The sequence below is a fragment of the Mustela nigripes genome, chromosome 4, assembly GCF_022355385.1.
Source record: "Mustela nigripes isolate SB6536 chromosome 4, MUSNIG.SB6536, whole genome shotgun sequence".
Lineage (NCBI taxonomy): Eukaryota > Metazoa > Chordata > Mammalia > Carnivora > Mustelidae > Mustela > Mustela nigripes.
Window position 1 is genome coordinate 180,012,340 of NC_081560.1, and position 23,475 is coordinate 180,035,814.

At 38.6% G+C, this 23,475-nt stretch overlaps 1 protein-coding gene across 1 annotated transcript in view; it reads right to left on the reverse strand.

Moving 5' to 3' along the window:
- Positions 1-625: 625 nt before the first annotated feature.
- The window catches only part of CACUL1 (CDK2 associated cullin domain 1), a 73,866-nt gene continuing 51,016 nt past the window's right edge, over positions 626-23,475 (reverse strand). Inside the window, exons 6-9 of the mRNA XM_059398690.1 lie at positions 20,201-20,290; positions 17,081-17,219; positions 10,296-10,339; positions 626-9,913 (exon numbers count right to left, since the gene is read on the reverse strand). Of these exons, the coding sequence (XP_059254673.1) occupies positions 9,873-9,913; positions 10,296-10,339; positions 17,081-17,219; positions 20,201-20,290 (314 nt within the window). The 3' untranslated portion in view covers positions 626-9,872. The remainder of the gene's footprint in view (positions 9,914-10,295; positions 10,340-17,080; positions 17,220-20,200; positions 20,291-23,475) is intronic.

The window sequence follows — 23,475 nt, forward strand, 5'->3', positions numbered from 1 at the left end:
AAGAGGCTGCTGGTTTTCTAAAAAGTACTGTCAAACTTAAAGTGATATATATTTATTGAGAAAAAGAAAATGTTTGCAATTTGCCAACCTTTCTTGTGGTGACAAGTGCGTGTCGGTAATATACAATGTAAAAAGTATTTAAAAAAAAAAACAAAACAGACTTTACCTGCCCCTCAAGATAAAGAGGATATTTTAACAGTGAGTAAGAAAGTAGCTACCTTTTCCAAAACAAATTCATGTTAAAAGCATTTTGAAAATGGTGAGACCTGTGTTTCCAGCTTTATGAAAATGAACTGGTACCTATTAAAAACTCTTGTAAGTACAAAGTTAAAACTTGGGAAATGAAATCCAAAAATGACTTTCAGTAAGTTTTTTTTTTTTCATTTGAGGAGAGAGATCACAAACAGGCAGAGAGGCAGGCAGAGAGAGAGGAGGAAGCAGGCTCCCTGCTGAGCAGAGAGCCCGATGCGGGGCTCGATCCCATGACCCTGGGATCATGACCCGAGCCAAAGGCAGCGGCCCAACCCACCGAGCCACCCAGGCGCCCCTCAGTAAGTTTTGAACCCATTTTTTTTTTTTTAACCAGTAAAAATGCCACACTTGCAATTGAGCAAGAACAAGGTACTGATGGTGAGAAAGATGGAAATTTATTATAAAGATTTCAACAAACACTTTTGAAGACTAGTAGATGAAGTGGAAAATGAGCATTGTTTCTTGGTTAAGCACAGTTATTTGGATCCACAGATGGTAATGAAGTGGCTTTTTAAGCTACAATAGCCGTTAAAACCCAGCATTAGAATAAACTTACCTTAGAATCAGAAATTAAGTAATTTTTATCACAAAATGTTAAAACTAGAGGTTTCAAAAATAATAAGCACTTTTAATTGTACAGCTCTCACTAAAAGAAAAAAAGTTTTAGAAAGAGCAAAGGTATTTTTTTTTTACAATACACACAAAAGATACTTTAAACGTTTTCACTTTTTTTTTTTGCCTTATGTGTATCAGTATAGTACATAAACATTAACTTAAAAATACACGTCTATATGCACATGCCGGGGTGGTGCTCTACACACACTCAGGTTTGGACAGCGCTGTTTCCTGCCACTGCTTACATCCTTAGAATAAACTTCTCCAATCTCCCCGGATATGAACTATATTGTCTTCTCATTTTTGTAACTTATTCTTAAACTTTTAGTCCAACTGGAATTTCTCTTGGTGAATGGTCTGATGGGAATAAATTTCTCTACTGAAACCAGCACCTTTATTGAGTAATCCGTCATGGTCGGAATTATTTCAAAAAGCGACCTTTAATGCATTCTAAATTCTTAGAAGCATCTGAGTTTAGTTTTAATACTATTTTCAATTGAGGGGTCTATTTTTGTATGAGTGTAAAAATTTAATTGCACTTAAAAGAAAAAAAAATTTTTTTTGGTACAGCAAGTTCCCTCCCCTTTCAATGAAGATCCTCCTATTTTCATGTTCTACTTCCATATGAATTTTTAACTTGTATTAAAAATAAATACTCTTTGGCATTTGATTTTGCATCGAATATACATATTAACTCAAGAACTGCCGTATTTACAACGGTCAGAAGTTCCTGTTATCAAGTGCTCACAAGCCCGTGCTGCTCTGCTTTCCTTCCAGCCCATCCCTAAGCAAACCACGACCTTGTTAATTTTGTCAAAATTAACAAAGATTTTTTAATCTTCCTTTTCTTTAGCTTTACTACTCATGAATCATTCTGACGTAAGCCAACGTCACTTCTGAGATTCACTCACGATGTGCAAAGCTCTACACTACACTCACTGCTCTCCAGAATTCCACACAGAGACTCACTTACTAATTATACTGTGGATGGGCATTGGGCTCTCTTCTTATTACAAACACCACCGCCGCACTATTCCTGTGGGTTTCCTGGGTGTATACACCTACACAGGAGTTTCTCTGAACGTAAATCCTTGCCTGTACGATATATCTGTGGTCAACTTAACTAGTTAATACTGTTTTCCAAAGTGGTAGCACTATCTTACACGCCAACAGCAGCAGATGAAAAAGACCCTGCTGTCATCTCTCTAATTGTTGGTATTTTCTGGTTTTGGTTTTTTTTTTTTTTTTTTGGGTGGCTGACAATTTGATGGCCAGAAAATGATACTTATGGAATAATTTCCTGATGACTAATCAAGTTAGACATGTTTTCAGGCTTGGTCATTTCTGTTTCTTCTTCTATGAATGTCTGCATCTTTGCCATTTCTCTTTTTGTTACTGGTTTATATGCAGATAGCTCATTAACAAGTTAGGTATACTGTGAACATCTGTATCATATTCCACTTTGGGCTCATTTTTTCACTCTGAAATGTTCAGTCAACAGAAGTACTGTCAATGTAGCCAAATTATTCATTTTTCAGTGGTTTGCACATCCTCCTTTGTTTATAAAATCCTTCCCTTCCCCAAAGTCATAAAAATATTCTTCTATACTGTCTTCTAAAAGTTCTATAGTTTTAATTTTACTGTGTGAACCTTTAATCCACCCGGGATTGCTTTTTGTGCCTGATGCAAGGCAAGGTCCAGTTCACATTTTCCCTTTGTGAAAAATTACCAAGGCCCCGTTTATTAAATAATCCGTCCTTCTCCCTGGGGTCTGCCATGACTGCCCTTTTAAAAATTAAGTTCTCGTATTAATTTGGATCAGTTTCTGAGCAATCTGTCCCTGTCTATTCATCTACTCATAATCTCTATCCCAATTCCACATTGTTTTAATCACTACATTTTAAAGTTTTTGTTGTTGCTTCTTTAGATGTCTGAGTAATGGTTTCTGTTTTTTTCATTTTAGAGTAAACTTTAAAATCTGGTTGTGCTAGTTCCCCCTCACTCTTCATTCTTTTTTAATAATGTTTTGAATATCCTTAACCCTTTGCTCTTCCATTTACATTTTGGGATCAGCTTGTCAAGTATCACAGTGAAAACCATTGGGACTTTTTGTTGGAATTGCAGTAATCTATTAGCCAATTTGGACAAAGAGTTGAGACCAAGATAATCTTCTCCATCATAGTCCTTTAGATCAATAGAAGTATTGTTTTTTTTTTTAATCACCATTTGTCATTAATAGGCTTACACAGCTCTTAAGATTTATTCTTACATACTCTATATTGTTTTGTTCCTACTATAAATTTTTAATTATATTTAAATTGTGGATGGGCGCCTGGGTGGTTCAGTGGGTTAAGCCGCTGCCTTCGACTCAGATCATGATCTCAGGGTCCTGGGATCGAGCCCCACATTGGGCTCTCTGCTCAGCAGGGGGCCTGCTTCCCTTCCTCTCTCTCTGCCTGCCTCTCTGCCTACTTTTGATCTCTCTCTGTCAAATAAATAAATAAAATCTTTTAAAAAAATAAATTGTGGAGACATGAGAGCTTGTAGCTGGATGCATAGAGATGTAACTGACATCTGCATATTGATTTTGTTCCAGCAACCTTGATAAGCTCTTAAGTCTTTTAATTTGCCTTGTAGACTCTTTGGATTTTCACAATCTGATCATACTTTAGTCCATTAACAGATGAGTCACACTGACTGATTTTCTAATATTAACCAATTTACATCCTGGGATAAATCCAATTTGGTCATCATTCTTTGTACTTTAAATGCAATGTTAGATTTGGTTTGCAAAAAACGCTTATTTTCTCATTGGGAAGTGCAGGGAGATTTTCTGTATCTCCATCAGGTCTCATTTATTAGTTATGCTATTTAAATCTTCATGCCCTTCATAGTCATGATTTTGTCTTCACGATCTATTAATTAATCAGGGAGGTATGTTTAAGATGCCCATTATATTGGTAGATTACCTTATTTCTCTTTATAGTTGTGGCCGTTTTTTTAAATATATGTTTTGAAGTATATTATTAGTCACTTAAGGTGCATAATTAAGAAATTTAGAATTGTTCTATTCCTCTTGCCAATGAAACCCATTGCCCGAGGAAGATGCTCTATCATGAGTAATCTAGGGCAGAAAGAGGGCTTAATATGGGGAGACTAAGGTTGAGAAAAATAACCTTACCCAAGCAAGAACACACAACTCAGTAAAGCTAAGACAGACTTTTGCTCTCAGATTATCTGTAAGATATTCCTCTACGAAACCATGTTCTTTGAAATTCAAAATGTTTTAGAATTTCAGATTATGAAGACATAAGCCAACAGAGAAAATAAATTAAACACATATTAACATACTCAAAAAGAACTGACTCTAGTAGAAAAGTTCAATGTTCAGTTAAAAAAGAAAATCTGCTAAGGGAAGGGAGAGGATTTAAATAACTCCCTACATGGCTGAAACAAAGAAAAAGCTGAAGGAGGAAACTGTCAGGTGATTTCAATGCAGAGAAAGAGAAAAGACAGTCACGGAATCCTGCTGTGTGCAGTAATCAAAAAGAAGGTACCAGTACAACACAGCTTGGGTTTTAAAAAAAGAGGAGGATGACAACTGGCATTCTGAGAACACTGTAGGAAGGACACTTGAAAAGAGAAAGCGAAGCGAAGCGAAAAGGAACTAAAATTGCAAAGTGAGATTTCATAAAACCTAGGAAATAATATTAATTTCATAGCAAGAAAAAAGGGTTATTTTTTAAAAGCATGGTATCATCAATGCAAAAAACCACAAGTCAGAAACTTCTGATAAAGGTCCATAATGTGCCAGTGTTTAAAGAAGAAAAATGACATATATATGTACATATGTATAGATACTGCATACATATGCAGCCTAGGTAACTCAATGTATATAATTAACTACACACGCCCTTTTTTTCCAATCACTGGTACAAAGGTCAAGATGGACACTCACCCTGCCAGCTGATTAACCAGCTGACAGAACAGACAATGTGCTAAGTGTGGTTATTATTTAGGAGGCATTATGAATATACTGTAAGGGAAATCGTATGTTCCGTATTTTAACAAAGTTACAGTGAACCAAGTATCAACATAACAAGCCAAGGACATCTGTACAAGATTTATTTTCATTAACCACAATGTTTTTGAGTGATGGTATACACCCTAATACAGAAGGAGTGAATCCAAATCCATCAAGAGTTAAAGGTCAGAGCCAAAGTCAGTGGCTTTAATCCCCCATCAAGAAGAGTTTCATCCACCATTTTTTCTTGGATTGGGAAGAGCTGGTGTACATAACACCCTGTTCTAAGCGCCACCATGCTTTCCAACAAATAAGCACCACCAGGGACTAGACTTCATTGCTTCATCCTTGCTCTGGCTGTGCTGGTGGGTGGCAAGAGCCTCTTGTCTGCATTCGACCTCCCATTTACTCATAAGCATTCCTGTTTCCAGCCATAGCTCCCACAACTTCACATCTGAGCAATTTCTCCTGCATTGCATGGTCATAATATTGACAAACAGAGCTAATGAGAGCAATTAAATTGCCATCTGTTTAACAAAACATACCCTTCTGAGGGAACATCCACAGTCTTACTGCATTTAGTACATCGTCGCCACATTGAAATGACATGTTAGAATCAATACAAAATATTTATTTTTTTCTAAACCACAAAATTTACCCCAGAGCCACACTATAAGTTTCCTAGAATTTTAAACCATTAACATTTTTCTAAGCAACACAGTCCAACCAGAAATGAAGATAATTTTCGACCAGAGGGAGTACAACATGTACTGAGGTCCTGTTAGAACATACCTCTGAGGAGGATTTTCTCTAATTCTCCCACACCCACACCATCAACATCAGCAGAAATAGTATATGTACTTGTGCCACTCAGCTCTGGAAAGAAGTTCAAAATAGGGTCTTGGTCAGGGGAGGAGGGAAAGTGTCAGTGACTTAGTTCATCAAAACTAAGGGGACAAAACAGATCGTTACCCTTGAAAAAATCAAGGGTCCTTTCATCAATTCTGGTGGCCAGAAACTGGGGCAAATTTCCATAGCGTAATGAAAGTAACAAGAAAGCCATTTCTCCAAGAACTCCTATTTTAACTTCTGATAAACATGAACTTTATCTTACGCAATCTTACTGAAAACTGCAACCACAATTGAAAAGGTCCTATTAACCTATTCTAGGTGTCAGTCAAGGGATTCACATTCTGATCTTACATTTTAAAGTCCCCTTAAGAGGCCTAGACCTGGAGTAAAGTAAACATAATACTGTGAAGCACAATGAGACGCCGTAAAGAAAATCAGCTCAAAACATCCAAACTGACTGGATACCTAACCTACGTTTTTTGTTTTGCTTCTTAGTTTTAAAATACTTTATTATCTCAGATTAGTGTATATTCATAAAACAATGTTCAGTTATTTTCAATAATAGCTGCTTATTAAACAACTGAATTTCAGCTCAAGGGCAATGCTTCTATAATAATCATGGAAATAATTAACTGCCATAAAACAGAAAAAACACAGAGGAAAATATAGCCAGTCTCAGTAAGAAAAGAAGACAAAATCTGGAAGGGTTACTCTGGAGATTAAACAGGCTTATTTAAATACTATGATACAAGTGCTCCTGCTCACTTTATGCTGCAGAAACCAATCGTGTTTGCTAGATCACCATGACCTTTGCCAGTATGTGTGCACAGACCACCACTCTAAAGTTCTCCTTTTGTGCTGAAAAACATTCAAGTCCCTTGTTCGGTCATTACAGAATATTGCAAGGCGATGCATGTGCAAACTCTTCCTGAGGAATTCTTCTTGTGTGCAAATTTGCAACCTGACAGAAAGCACGGCGTCTGTAGCCAGGGGAGTGGCAGCTCTATGAGGCTGCGGCACCAGAGACGCACACAGTAGGAACGCCCTGGGCGCCCACCCTCCTGCCGGCTCACTTACCACTGTTTCCCTCCGATACCCCAAAGAAAGGGAGAGGAACTGCCTCAATCTTGTAAAAGGGACAGAAAAAAAAAAAAAGTAACTTTCCCACAAAATTTAATAACGAACAACTCATGCATCCAGGTTTGAGTTTCTTCTAAATCTACCTAAGAACTACTAGATTAAGAGTCACACTCTATGAGGTTTGGCTTTCCGCCCCATGGAAAACAGGGGGGAAAGTAGCTCCTGTCAGGTAAGGGTACAGCTGTGACCACAGAGACCAGGAGAGGACACTGTTACTGAAGCACAAGGCCAACTCTGAAAGTAAGTACCGTCTCTCAAAACCATCGTCATTTACTTTGACAGGTCATTATTCCAAGGTGACCAAGCTGGCTTTCTTCTGGAGAGTCTGGTTTCAGGCTGCACACACACACCAGTCAGGCTCGCCGAATCAACTACGTGTAGCCTAATGAGACAATCAATGTACAATTTTCTGTCCTCAGTGATTTGGGCCCCACAAAAGCCAGGACTTAACTGGGATGGAAAAACTAGATACAGTACTAGCAAGAAGAATACAAGTAAACATGAGAGGAAAATACTTTCTGGCTGACCATGCTTAGTCAATACAAAATGGAGAGCAAATCTTATTTCCTCTCATGTTGCAAACTTGGAATTTTGCTAAGAAACCCAATTAAATAAGCAAGGTCAATTTCTACATAAAGAAATAGGGTTTTCATCCCGCAATGTGCCTCAAGGGGCCAAGATAACGAGTAGCAACCAGGTCACATGCGCTAGGAAGATGAGTATTTTCTTTCTACAGTGTCTTCCCATTCATGGATCTGTAGTACCAAGCCCTGGCCCACTGTGAGCTGCAGCCGCTGTGCAAATATTCAAAGAAACTAAATTTTGCAAACTTTGCCCACTTTTTGTTAACATAAACATAATAATAATAAGACAATATAAAATATTTCTCCATTAACTTAATAATGCTAAAGCATCCAAAGATTTTAATGCCAATTCACATCATAATACAATGCTTTTATAGAGAAAGTTCCATTGTTGACCGAAGAATACTCTCCCAGAAAAAGCATTTGGGCACATTATTAGGATAATGAAGAATTCATCCACATTTAAAGAAACACCCCAATTTTATTCCTTTCAGAAGTATTATTAAAACCACTCAGGAGAGACGTCAGTCGCAGGTGTTCTATTTATAAGGCCGCAGCAAGCATGCCATGGCATAAAGTAAAATTTGGACTTCATGATAGAGTGGAGTTCTTCCTTGACACCACAATGTTGCTGGGGTACCAAATCAACCTGCACAGGGCACAGTGAGAGCCTGTGTATATCCTTACAGTAATTCAGTGTTTACCAATACAATCTAACATGCTCACAGAGTTAAACGAGTCTGGGTCAAAGTCCTCTGCAAAATCCACCAACTCTCGTTGATAAGTACTTAAAAAATCTGACAATCTCTACATTTACTTCTCCGATCAGTAATTTTGCCACCAGAGGACTTCTATCAGATGACTTCCTTGCTTCTATCATCACACTCCAAACTCTCCCATCCAGCCTGCTCCCGAGAAAAGACAGACTGAATTGACAAGGCAACTCTACGAGAAACCTGACAATCAGAATTGTGACACTATCCCTGATACATCTTGTTTTGCCCCAAGTTCTCTGAAGAGATAAACAGTAGTACGACATAGCCAAACAGAGTCGAGAATAGGCTCAATTTAGAGTCAAGCAAAATTGAGAAGAAAAATGTTTTCACCTGCCACATCTATTTTTCTTTGCCTTCCAGAAACAACTAGAATAAGCTTTCGAGTCTTTTGTAAGAACCTAAACAGCACTGTGGGTGTAGGGAAAAAAATATATATATAGCTGTGCCACAGCTGGAAGGAAGCTTGAAACAGCAATGCTACTTCTCTAGTATACTTGAATATAATGCTAAAAAAGATGCAGACGGCAAACTTTGTTTTTCAAAGTACCTATCTCACCCATTTAAAATGAAATGGATCCAGAAGCCCACACCATTTATTATATTTGGATTGAATAACTGTATCTGCTTCCTAGAGCATCACAGTAACTAGCTGTTACCACTGGAAATTTCTCCACGATATTAAAAAGGGAGCTTTAGTGCTGACGAGCAGTGCATTCCTACACTAGCATCCTGCCAGTCCTCCAGCAGCTGGTGAAATCATGTGATGTGACAGAGGGAATGGATATGTTCTACAGAGTTGGTCCCCAACATGAACATGAATATGCCACAGTGAGGCAGGGGGAGATCCGACCAGTGAGCAACACGCTTCTACTTTCCCACTTATTAAGCATCCTGCTACAAAGTCACACCTGACACCTTAGTGGGGGAGTCTGTGATACCATAAACCTTTTCACGAAGCATTTGTGAGTTGAACACCATGGTCACAGAGTTGCAAAGTGCACAAAGCTCAAGGCACAGAGTAGAAAAAAGTTGTGAACTGGTGAGGGGGAAAGTTATGGCAGAAGCCAAGTTAGCGGTTTCCTTTAACGAGACTTTCTAATGCTAAACAAAGACCAACTCTTTTTAAAGGGGTTGTTTCTTTTGGTAATGGGCAAAAAACACTGTACTGTAATGATCTGCTTGATTTTAAAGCAAGAGATTCTGATGTGCAAAGCCAATGTGCTGAAGTGCCAAGTCCATGAATGAACAAAACAAGTGCTTAAAAAAAAAAAAGATTCTCTGTTCTTGTATTTTTGGAGGAAGCTGCTGATGTTGGCTGCTGGATTTCCCTTAGCAATAGTCGCTTTTCAAGATGCTTGTTCCTCACAGAATCTGTAGATAAACTCATTAAAAGATTGTCCCATTTCAAAATCATCCCCAAGTCTAGCAGCAACTGTTTTTTGTTTTTGTTAGTTTTTTTGTTTTTTTTTAAAATTACAAACCAAAGAAAGAAGTCCAACATCCTCTTCCAAGAACAACTTTGTGACAGAGCTCCTGAGTGTCTGCAGGCCCCCCGCTGTGCTCCGAATACAGTCTCTGCAGCTCCAGTGTGTCCTCTTTTCGGGAAGGAAAGTACAGTCAATACATTCACTATCTGTACCCTCTGGAACTTGCACATGCTGACGAGCTGTCTAGAAAAAAAACATTGCAACGGAAAAAAGTATGAATAGCAAATAGCATCTGATAATGGTAAGAATCTATTTAATATGTATTTCTCGCCCCTCTTGCAATCCCCAAAAGGAGGTTAAAAAAATATATATATATATATATAAACAAGCTGACTGAAGTGAAAGGGGCTGTATGATCAGGGATCTGGGAGGCCCCTGACAACTGCTGGAAACCACGGCCACCAACTAGACTCCAGAGCCGCCGCAGCTTGCTCTACAGTCTGGCCTTGACCACACAGAGTGCCTCCTGGAGAACACCATTTCCTTAGATTCCCCACACCGCCCTCACCAGGAGCTGCCTGGCATAACGAAGCCATCAGAAATGGTAAGGAACATTGTTACTTACTATAAGCCAACTCATCCCCAGCTCTCTTCCGGGACTGGTCACCTCTGGGGATAAGAAAAGAAGAAGGAATCAACAGAACACGCAGACATCTTCATACACCAAAAGAGGAGAAATGAAGGGATGGAACCCATAACAGAAGGAAAGCAGGTATTTCAGTTCTAACAGCATAGCTTAAAACTGACATTAAACCTGAATATTCTTAGCTAAGAGGTGCTGCCTTTTATTTTATTTTTTATTTTTTAAAAGATTTTATTTGTTTACCTGACAGAGAGAGACAGCAAGAGAGGAACATAAGCAGGGGGATAGGGAGAAGCAGGTTTCCTGCTGAGCAGGGACCCTGGGATCATGACCTGACCCAAAACCAGAGGCTTAATGACTGGGCCAGCCAGGCACCCCAGGGGCTGCCTTTTAAATACAGAAAGCTATTAAATGCAGGAAGGGTTAGCCATAAAAATGGTTTATACTGGGTTCTAGGAATAGGTTCAGACTAAAAATGTCTTTGAAGATAAACTTGGATTCTGCTACCAACATAGTTAGTGACCTGGCTTATACTAGGACAAACTTCAAATATGAATCCAAAATGTTCCCTCAAAATGCACCCCCCTTTTTAAGTAGGCTCCACATCCAGCGGGGAGCCCAAGATGGGGCCTGAACTCACGACCCTGAGATCAGGTGTTGGATGCTCCATCTTCTAAGCCACCCAGGCAACCCTCCCCGCAGAAAGCCTTACGACCAAACTCTGCTTAAGGCTTTCGTGAAAAATCTAAGAATTTTTATTTTTAAGATTTTTATTTATTTGTTTGAGAAGAGAGTTGAGAGATCAGAGGGAGAAGGAGCAGCAGACTCACCACTAAGCAGGGAGCTCAATGCGGGGCTCAATCCCAGGACCCTGAGATCATGACCTGAACTGAAGGCAGCCACTTCAATGACTGAGCCACCCAGGTACCCGCACCATCTCAGAATCTTAATGTATACGAATACCCTTCCCGCAGGTAGAAGAACACAAACCTTGACATATATTAAGCAGTTCTTCTCCTCCACCTACAGAAGTTCTAGTTCCACTTTACAAATAAGGAAATAGAAGTCCTGACTAGGTCCTGTGCTGCCTATATATCCTAGTTTTATCTTTCCAGTTTCTCAGACAATAATCCAGACAAATAACTAAACTGCTCAAGTAATGAGTAAGAACAATGGATTTGCTAGCTTTCTCTTGCCCGGTCCCTCAGTATCATCTACACAGTTCATCTCCTCTTTCCCAAAACACTTTTGGCTCTACCCCGCACTGTCCTTGGTCACTGTTTCTTCTCCGTGTATATATTCTACACTGTTGAGGACGGCAATCATACCAGTCCTGTGACTTAAAATACTATCCATACGCCAATGACTCCCAGATTTCTGTCTCCAGCTCTCATTTCTTCCCTACACTTCAGACTTGTAAGTCCAACTGTTTCCTCACCACTGACACTTAGATGATGGTTAAATACTGCCAGTATACCATGGCCAGTGACTCCACTCCATCCCTATTCCTTCTTTAGTCCTCGTCAATAAATGGCACTACTAGCCACTCAACTACTCAGACCAAAATCCTAGCTCATTCCTGATTTCTTTCTTCCTCTCCCTCTGGAGCACTCTTTGGCAAAACATAATCCAAAATCAAACACTTCCCATCAACTCCATGGCTACACTCCCAACCCACGCCACTATTATCTCTCCCCTACTCAATCTGCAAGAGTCTTATTATTAGCCCAGGCCAGAGCCAGAGCAATCTTATGTAAAAGCATAAATTAGATTATTTCAGTGGCTTTCCATTACAGTTAAGAATCAATTCAAATTCATTTCCCCAGTCCTATGAGACATGGCTCTTGCCTACCTCCCCACCGCCCACTGTATGTCAGCCATGCTGGCTCTCCTTCTTCCCTGGGACCTGCCAGCACTTTGGTACTTGACGTCTTCCCTGCTGGTAGCACTCGTGCCACCAGTTAGCCATGTGCCTGTCTCTTTATCACCTACGGCCTCACTGCAATATCTGGCCCTGCGAAGGCATTTCATGTCCCAGTTAGCTGGACCAGCCCTTCACACATGCCCTGGTCACTCCCTCACTCTTTAGCCCATGCTCTGTCTCAATTTCTTCACAGCGCTTTTTATTATTTGAAATAATTTGCTTACGTGTTTGTTATTTATCTCCCAACATTAGAACATAAGCTCCATAAAAACAGGAATTTGTGGGTGCCTGGGTGGCTCAGTGGGTTAAGCTGCTGCCTTCGGCTCAGGTCATGATCTCAGGGTCCTGGGATCGAGGCCCACGTCGGGCTCTCTGCTCAGCAGGGAGCCTGTTTCCCTCTCTCTCTCTCTGCCTGCCTGCCTCTCCATCTACTTGTGATTTCTCTCTGTCAAATAAATAAATAAAATCTTTAAAAACAAAACAAAACAAAAAAACAGGAATTTGTTTATCTAGTACCTAAGAACAGTATCTAGCAAAAAAATAAGTATTTGCTGAATTAACAAATCAGTGAATAATTGATGAATGGCCTCTAGAGACAGACTATGAAGATGACAGCCCAAGTGATTATTTCGTGCTTCAGAGTGATCTTCTAGATTAGCAGTTTCCCAGGACAGAAACCTCTTGCTGGGCGAGGTGAGGAGTCTCAATGACCGGGCAGGAAGAGAAGACACCAAATGGCCTCTGAGGGTTCGTCTCTAGGCTGGGCATTTAGAGAAAACCATGCACCACATTTAGCATGTATTAGCCTTAGACAGCCTACAGAGCTCACAACACCTGTGTCCTAATGCCACTTTTTAAACACCTCCTGTTAACACTGTGCCTACAAAGCCAGTTGGTAACCTGTATTATTAACTACACTTATATATTATCTTCTGTGAGTACCATCACAGTAACATTCACCAAATATTCTAAATAAGTTAATGCTGATCAAAAAGGAAGACATAAGATTTTCTATCCAGAACCTCAACTTCTATAGATAACTTTCATTCCCACCCCTGAAAGGTTAAATAAAAACTGAACATGCAAAATTAATAGGAGAAAAATATAGCCGTGAAAACAGAAGTCACAGAGAGATAATGTAGATGTGATCTACTCAAGAGGCTGCCAAAGACATCACCTAACGCCCCAAGTCTAGAAAGCTATGGTTGTCCTCAAAACCAGACCCTTGTTACTAGATGAAAAAGTGCCAATTCCAGAGTGACCCTCTCAACTGAAAAGATCAACAATACTCCTACAAGGTACCATTTTGTACCAGAAATCCAAGTAACAATTACTCTGCAAAATACTTGCCTTTAAAAGCTATTTACTACAAGCTTTGAAGAGGCTCAACAGGCCAGCTCGAAAGAGAAGGTTCCATCTGAGGGCATGCATGTTAGAAGTTCCCAAACAAGCTTTCCTCCATAATGTAATAGACACCAACCTGCTCTCTCCCACCCTCCAATAATCAATTCTATTACACAGATAACTGATAAAAACAAAATGCTGTTTTTAGCTTATATGTTAATTCTAGCTTACAAATAAGTCTATTTCCATGTATCTAAAGATGCTGCACATAAACTCCAGCTCAAATGAGAAACACCCATTAACTGTAGTCGAGGATATATTTGACAATATTCACATCATTTCAAAACACTTCGAAGACATTCTGTGCCATCTACATCAAAGCTGGGTGCTGCCTTTCAGGACCAATCCACGCAAACAGAACATAGTCCTAAATGAAAAAATAGTTCACAAAGCTGAACAGGAATCATGTGACTGATTAGGAATAAACCATAAAATGACTGCTCAATCAGAACAGCCAGTAACAGAATTCTTGTTAAATAGCCCGTATTATATTTTCAAGGTTTTCTGCACCCATGGACACCATTTTTTCCAAAACAATCCTAGTCAAATAATGGTCAAAGGCAGCATTGAGTCTGGCAGGGCAGAATGTGGAAGGCCCATACACAAGAGCTGGAAGCATAGACAGACTTGCTCTCAACTGCTAAGTATAGAACGTGTGCCCATCCTTTCCGACAGGTGTGGGCCAGCTCAGCAGTGGACTGCAGGAAGTCCGAGAATGTCAGGTTAGGCAAGACCTACAATGTGCAAAGTACCCAACAGGATAATCTGTTCTCATATTAATGTATAGTATGTTGTTAATTCTAGAAATGGCCCAATCTGGTTTGTGCAACAAAACAGGTTAATCACATCACCTCTTGAAATACGAACTTTAAATGCAGCCCTGCACCCCAGTGTCTTCTTTCAGTTCCAAAATAAGGGTTAGGAAAATGTCTCTGGACATGTTTACATAGTTCTACACACTGTTGTGGAAGGTGAGTTCAAGGTGTTCAGAGAAATCCACAAGAGCTACCTTCATCCATTGCTTCATAGAAATGAAATTTTTCAGAAGCCTGTTTATTTTTTAAAGGCATCAATAAACTCACCCCTAAAATTAAAAGCAACCATTTAAATAAAAACATTAATAAAAGCATAGATGTCAATATTATGGTAAACCTAGAGAAAACAATAAAAGGTAGACTCAGATTATTTTGTATTTACTTAAGAAAAAACTTTTAACTGCAATTCAAAACCCATAACCCATAAAGATATAACCTGATAAAATTACACAAAAATAAAAAACTTCTGCATGACTTAAAATAAAACAAAAAAACACTATAAGCAAAGTCATAGACAAATTGCGAAAACTAACAGACTTTTATCTCAGGCAGAGAGTCAATCTCTTCAATATAAAAATAGCTCCTAGAATTCAAGGAAAAAAGGCTAACGAATAGAAAAGTGAGCAAAGGACATAAACAGGCCATATACAGGAAAAGAAATACAAACCTGATAATATTCTCAGCTTCATTCTTAGTAAGAGAAATGCAAATTAAAACAATCTGAGTAATTATTTTTCACCTGCCAGACCAGTGAAAATCCAAAGCCATGGCAAGGCCATGAAGAAGAGGAACTTTTCAAACTATGCTGGTGGATATGCAAAATGGCACGAACCGCCTATGAAGGGCAATTTGGTGATATTAATCAAAGTTACAACCGCATTTACTCTTGACCCAGCAATCCCACTTATGGGAATTTACTCTCCAGATAAACCGGCAACAGGTACATAATTATGCATGTGCAAGGGTACTCATCACAGCATTTTCTGTCACGGCAAGAACTGGAAATAAGTCCAGTTGCCATCCACAAGGGACTAGTTACACAAGTTCTATCTACACGACAGAAGGGATAAGAAAGGAGTAAAAGTAGGAATACATGCTGTGTTTGCCTGTATCTGTATATTAAAAGAAGCACTGAAAGGAATCATAAGGAACTAATAAAACAGTCACCTAAAGGGGTAGGAATAGATGGGGAGACAAGTAGGAGCAAAACTTCTCAATGTGTACTCCCTGTATCGTTCTGACTTTTGAACCACATGAATATAATAGCTCTTTAAAAATAAGTAAGCAAAATTACTATGGCATTAAACAGGCTCATTCTCTATATGAAAATAATACCACTATTAGAGATATGGTAATTAATGTCAGAAAACACCTGACCACTGGACTTGAAGGAGAAAAATTACCTGCCAACATTCCAGCATTTTCTATGACCTTGCCTTCCCTTAACTTGACCCAAGAAAGTCAGGTCTACGAGACCTACCTACACAGCTTCCAGGAGCCTTTCCTTTGTGAGCTGCCAGTGAGTGAGCCAATGACCCGTGGATTACTCAGTGCCCCCGCATCCACAGGAATACAGATGGCACCAGGACGAAACAGGAATAAACAGCAATGCGTAAGGCTGCAAAGAACAGATTTTCTGCTTTCTTTCCTAACCTATGCTGAGACCAGAGACAGTAAAAATAATCTTGGTCAAGACTGGTTATCTGAGATTTAGCTTGGCCTCAGAAACTATAAAAGAGGAATGTCCATCCCCAGCCCTAGTCAGATAAGCGAGTCAAAATTCAACCTACTATTTGTGATCACAACTATACCTCAGGGAGGAACCAAGGTGTCTTAACTTTCCATAACTTTCTTCCTTTAATGTCAGGAATTAAATAAGAGAAGATATAGAAAAGAGCTGAGTAAAAAGTAAGGATCATGAAAATATAAGGCCTTACTGTACCCTTCAATGATCTGGTGATGCAACTTGGGTGTTTTCCCACAGAATACTCTATTTCAGTTGAAAATATGCACTTTTCAAGACTTTCTGGGTTATAGCTAGGATCCTGAATTGCAAATTTCAGAAAAATCAGGCATCAATAAACTCACGCCTAAAACTAAAACTCACCCCTAAAATTTGACACGTGTATATCAAAACCAAGCAAGGCAAATTTTCTGGACACATATAAAGAGATATCCTATTTTTTTAAGGAGAAACAAGTAGATTTTAGGGCAAAAGCAAAATAAGATAACTAGAATCGAAAAGCTGCTTTGACTAGTCACAAACTAGTCATTTACTAGTTCAGTCATAGAAGTACATTATAAGTAATCATAACATCTCACCAATGCTAAGAACAGTGGAGAAGGTCACAACTGGAAGAGCCCTTCTAGGCTTCCCAGCCTCACTGCTCCCCAGAAAGAGCTCCTTTCTTCCAAATCCATGTTTAGTGAAGGGCAGTTTCCATATACTCAAATCCCAGCTTCACCATTTCCAGAGACCGGCAGCTAACCTCTCCCCCAGCAGCATCACCTTGACTACTTGGTGGCTGTTTCCCATTCTAAGAACTCTGGCCTCCCTCGTCAAACCAAGTGACCAAAGGAAATGGACAGATTTTGTTTAAAAAGAAAAAAAAAAAAAAACTTGCCTCGTAAAACCATTCTGTATAAGTTCTCTTTGAAGTTTCTGATCTTCAGCAGCATATTCAGAAAGTTCAGATTCCACCGCCGGAGGGAGAATGTTTGGAATAAATTTAGAAAACAGAGTTGGAGCCATCTGAACCCACTCTGTGAGGGAAGGAAAAGATCCATTAAGGAAATCATAAAGACAAATTACATGAAAAAAGGAAAGCTTTCTTTGTTCACAGAAAGAATATATGTTATTAAACCAAACTTAAAGTGGGGAAAAAAGCAATGCAATCCCATTCTGACAAGAAATCTACAAACAGGTTAAATCTCCTTTCTAAAAAGAACTAACAGTACAAAGAAAGCAGATATTTTTACATTTTGCTGATAAATGAACACTCTCTTCCCTTTATCTGTGAACACTAAATATAAATAACATCCACCTGTAACAAGGGTACTCTGCCTTCCTTGTTGCTGGTCCTAATTTAGCACTGTTACCCTTTCAGATCCTTTTAAAGGCTGCCCTTTCAAATTTTCCCTTTGGAAAACAACTTCGCTGTACAGATCAAAAAACCATAAAATGTCAATCTGGGTTTAATCCAGTAAACTCACTTTAAAAACTGTAATCTGAGTAAATAATTCTAAATCTGGGAGTTGCCGGCGGGGGGGGGGGGGGGGGGGGGGGGGGGGCGGACATGTTTGATGCTGTGCAGTGCTGGGTCAATGGTAAGTAAAACATGTCCAACAGGAGAACAGTTAAGTTAGACATGACCAAAACAAAACAACAACAACAAAAAAACAAGTACCACAAAAAACAATCCACTCTTCCCTTGTATAAACTTATGGCAAAATGTTCTCAACAGTGTCCCTCCTTCTAGCTCAACTCAAATATACCTTCAGAGTCTCAGTACGGCCCCCAGGAGAACCACTGATCCATCAGTGAGAGGTGGCGGGAGACAGACTGATCTGCCATTTTATGGAACTCCAGGCAATCATTAAAATAAAGATGAAGAAATCAAAGAAAAGAGTGTGTATTAAATGAAGAAGTGCAGGATGGGACAGCTGGCACTGTGCCTAAACTAAGCTTCTAAAGATCAGATGGAAACACACCCAAAATTTTAATAGTCCTAAGAACCTACAAAGATTAGGGCTCAGGAATTTAGTTTAAGTTCAAATGTATTCATCATACAAAGATCAGCACTTGAGAACCAGTGCAATGAATGCAACTTTTACACTTGAAATTCAACTTTTAAAATATTTAAAATAACTTTAAAATATTTTAACCTTAATCTGTCAGGTGAATAAAACTACTTTAACAAACTAGGAACACAATGGGTACTGGGAAGGCATGTAAATATCAAAATATGTTTAACAGTATCTCCGAAAATGCCTAGGGCAGCAAAAGGTTATTCTCTGATAAAATTCTCCTTTTCAAAAGGACAACTCTCAAATACAGAATTCTCCTCACAAGTAGTATGAATCCTATTACAAGAGCTCAAGCCCAGATAAAAATATACCTATGAATTTTTCTATATGTAGTGACTGGCTTTATTCTGCAATATTGTTATTTACGATAAAAGCCAGAGCTGATAAAGCTGCCTACTTGGGAGACAGAATTTAGAAATTTGTTATAATGCACTTGGATGTCTTCCAAAATAAAAGAAAATCATTCATAACCTAGCACTAAAAGAAAAATTCATGAGCCATTTTTAGCACATCTAGTAAAATAAACATAAAACTGTCAAACTACAAACATTAGTTCATAGGACATATGTAATAAAATGTTTTTGCTACTTTATAGAATTACTGAGAATAACCTGTTTATGAAGTTATGAGGAACAAAGTTTAAGACCTGATGAAAATTTAAGGTAACATGACATCTGGATATTCTAGAAGACTAACTGCTTAAAGTAGCCTGGGAAAGAAGGTATTTCTGACATCACAGTCTACCTACAATACCACTGTTTTTAAGTGGTTTCCATTTCAGCAAGCTAAATTCTGACATATTTTTAAGCAAACAATCAAGCCATCAATTAATTAAAATAACTACTGGACTTAACTGGATAGTAATAAAAACAGCTAATGCTATTAGCTATGTTTAAGTACTATGTTAAGCTCTTTAGATAATGTTTTATTTCATTTAATCCTTAAACGACAAGAGAAATGTCAAGAAAGCATCCCTTATGTTTCTAGGTGGTAGCACAATGTTCTATCCTGAGAACTTTTGCAATCTCTCTACTACAGATTTTTTTAAAATTCGCTATACGGGGCGCCTGGGTGGCTCAGTGGGTTAAAACCTCTGTCTTTGGCTCAGGTCATGATCCCAGGGTTCTGGGATCGAGCCCCACATCGGGCTCTCTGCTCAGCGGGGAGCCCGCTTCTCCCCGCCTCCAACCTGCCTCTCTACCTACTTGTGATCTCTCTCTCTGTGTCAAATCAATAAATAAAATCTTAAAAAAAAATCTGCTATACAACTGTATGAAAATTTTGACATTCTGGCTTACAAACAGGAAGATATATACAAAACATCTTGGAATTCCTTTAAATTCAGTAGCTTTTTTAAGATAGATACATTGAGATAATTTATCAACCATGCCTTTGAATATAGTGCTCTTTGACATTTGGTTCTGCTTTTCTCAGTATTTCTTTCTTCACAGTAAACTTATGAAATGACTGTAATTTTACCAACACTTCTAGATTCCCTACAAGTTACAATGGGCCTAGGAAGATGAGATGCCTAGGAAGATGTATGTCGATGCATATCTATAGTGGGGGGGGGGGGGTACAAGTAAAGGAGAAACTCCACAACACAAAAGACAGAGATTAATACTGGATATGAGAATCAATTTTGTCCAAAATGTCTGCTACCAATTAGTTTTTGTATTTCTTAAACTAGCTGGTTTTCATCAGTACAGAAGGAATTCCAGGGGAGTCCTGAGTTTACATTTCACAATGATGAGTGCAGTATCTACTGAGTTTTTGCTTTCGTGTGAGTTTTTTTTTTTTTTTTTTTTTTGGCTATAACAAATCCAAATACCATTAGGTCTCAAAAAACACATAGACAAACTCTGACCTTTGGATAAGGCTGGAGCTGTCATAAATAAACAAACAAGTCTAACCCCAAAAGATATATGGCTCTTTACCTGGCCTGAGAGTGTACAGGCCTTTCACAATATTCGCCATAGTCGAAGGTGTGACCTGAAATGGTGTTGACTGGGCTTCTAAAAGTAAAGCTGAAAGAAGAGAAAATGGGTTATAAAAATGATAGAACATGGCAAGTTTCTCTATTATTATTTCTCCCAAAACTAAAGTAAAACAAGTGCAAGAAAAACAGCCCCAGAGGACAAACCAAGTCTATAAGCTAAAGATTTTTTTTTAATCCACTGCAGTAGAGCTCAATCTAACAAGTAAATATGTGCAGGTCTGTTAAAACACTAATGGAGATTATTCAATTCATGGAGGTTCTGAAAATAAGCTTTCCAAAAGCAGTAGTATTCATGGTACTTAGCGAGTGCACTGAAAGTGCTCCCCATTAAGTTCATGAGTCAGAAAATTTACATTTGGAAAATAAAATGTTCTCTAACTCCTCCAACCATTCCTCTTTCCCCAAATCAACATTTAGAGGCTCTTGGGATTTTTCTGAAAGACACATTACTGGTAATTTTAGTAACTGTGATGGGAGTCAGAGACTCACATTCCCGAACACTAGAGCGGCACGTACTTCTTCCTTACTGCACATATAGGCAAGAGATGGCGGGGCTCATCCTCACTTTCCTAACTCTCACAACCACATGACCCTGACCGACCATACCAAGTCAGCTTTCTTTTAGGTTACATTCTCCAACAAAGATTTTATTAGAACATTTTTAAATAAGTAAGAAGATTCCTCTAGATAATACCATTAACAGATACAAATGTATTACATTATTTGAGTGGATACAACAGATACCAATGATTCCAAACAGCTAATTTTTTAATTTCTCTCTCAAAGACCGCCTGTAATTTAGTAGCCCCAAAACTCACAAGACTTGGCATAATTTTATTCTAAGCCAGGCTTATAAAGCTGTATAGGCTATGCCTTTTCAAAAATGAAAGCGCCTCCTCACTTGACCAGCAATGATTTTATAGTTTTTAAACATACAATGCAAGCTACGTTTGAATTTATATGATGAAGGACAGGGGTGCACCATTCCAGTGGATCCTTCAGATTCTATCTCTCAGCAATAGACAGTGATAACTCTGAATGCCGCAGGTAAGTTTTAAGGATGACAAATGTTAAGCACTGCAGAAAATCACGTTTCAGGATATAATGTTCAAAAACTGCAATTCTAAATTTTAGGTTCTGGGAGTCTCTTCAACTCAAGGTTATCTCTAATTTCAACATGTGCCCCATATGGAGGCTCTTTTTCTATTCATTCATTTCCCTACTTTTTGACAATCGTTTTGGCCTTCGTAAGTCTTATTCCCACTAACTCTTCACATTCAATCACACATTAATTATGTAGTCAAATATATATATTTGTAAATGAAGAAATGATATATTCACAGATTAAATTATATATAAAATACATAAAAATTTATCTGGGATGAATTACTGAAAAGAATTGCATTCAGTAACAATTACAGAGTTGAGAAGGTGTTAAAAAATCACTAAAATCCTCTCCACCTAAATTTTTTTAGGAGAACGGTGCTTAAGAGATTTGTTAGTTGGTCTCCTCTTTCAAGGAAAAAGAAGGGCATCTGGGGGGACGGGCAGCAGCTTGAGACTGGGAAGAAAATATTTCTTGAGTATTTAACAACTGCTAGGTATTTTATAAGTTTAATTCTTTTAAACTTTATTTAGGATTTACTTTCTTACAAACTTAATTATCAACTACTTTAAAAATAAGGAAACTGAGGCTAAGAACAAAACAAAATAAAGAACACTGCATAATTCACCCAAAGTCACAGAGCTAAGTGGCAGAGAGGTCTAAGAACCTGTGTTTCACTCTGAATTCTGTATTCTTTCTAGTTAACCATGCCACCACTGAAATACAGATCTTATATGTGATGGGTACTAATGAAGTTTTACTCTTCGTTTTCTCCCCAAAATTATGGAACTAAAAAACAAGAATTCCACAACAATTCCACTCATTGTTGATTTTAAGTTAACAGTTTTGAAACTAGACTAGGTCCTTCCTGAACTCCTAGTACTGACCTCTTTTATTATAGTTTATGACACTGAAATCTAGAGAGATGAAATACCATCCTAAAAGTCACATTGCTTCCTAACAGTGGAACTGGAGCCAGAACCAAGATCCTCTCCTCCTTCAATTTTTCCTCAGAGCTATACCTTCACCTGATGGCTTCTCTCCTTTTTTAATTTGAACAGTAATTCTTAAAATCAAAACTAAAATTAAAAATATCCTTGACATTTAAGAAGTTCAAACTAGGGCACCTGGGTGGCTCAGTTGGTTAAGCAACTGCCTTCGGCTCAGGTCATGATCCTATAGTCCTGGGATGGAGCCCCGCATCAAGTTCCCTGCTCGGCAGGGAGTCTGCTTCTTCTGCTGACCTCTCTCCTCTCATGCTCTCTCTCTCTCAAATAAATAAATAAAATCTTACAAAAAAAAGAAATTCAAACTACATCAGTCTGAACTAAAGGCAGAACCTAAGAACAACTGATAATCATGTAACTCTTTAAAGCCCTCTGTCAAAAGTGAACTACAAACCTTTACTGCAACTCAACATACTACATTTTCTTAAGAAACTTCTACCATTAACTGGCCTGTTTTGTCACATTTGCTCCGAATCAGCAATATAGAAATACTACAGATACCCTGGCTAAGGTAAAAGTATTTCTGTTTTCAAAGTTTAATGAAAGTAAAAATCAAATTCAAAGGAAAACAATTTTGTTACCAGCCAAAGGTAGAAGCGATTTTATTTTATAAGCACATATATTATGGAGAGATGGTAGAAAACGACCTTTATTTACAGCAGGAAGTCACTGTCTTCGTTCATGAAACAATTGTTGACACAGGGCACTAGAGTACCAATTATTCCTTAGCAGAGGGGGTATTCATTTGGCTCTGCTGCAAAACATGGCCCCTAAATTCTTCCCTAAATTCTTCCCATGGAGAGTTATACTCACACCCACATACCTGGAATCCAGTTACAGATAACTGCCTGGTCAGCACAACACAGCAAAAGTGACATTGTACCAATTTCTAGGCCCGGGACTTAAGAAACTGGCAGTTTCCATTTCCTGCATCTTGAGACACTCACTCTTAGAGGAAACACAAGAGAGGAAACTACAGCCACCACAACTTGCCAGTCACATGAGTGAGCCATCTTCAAAGTCCCCAACCCCTGGGCAAATCACATCGGCCCATGGTGAGTGCAGCAGAGATAAAGAACCCCACGAAGTCCTGCCCTAACT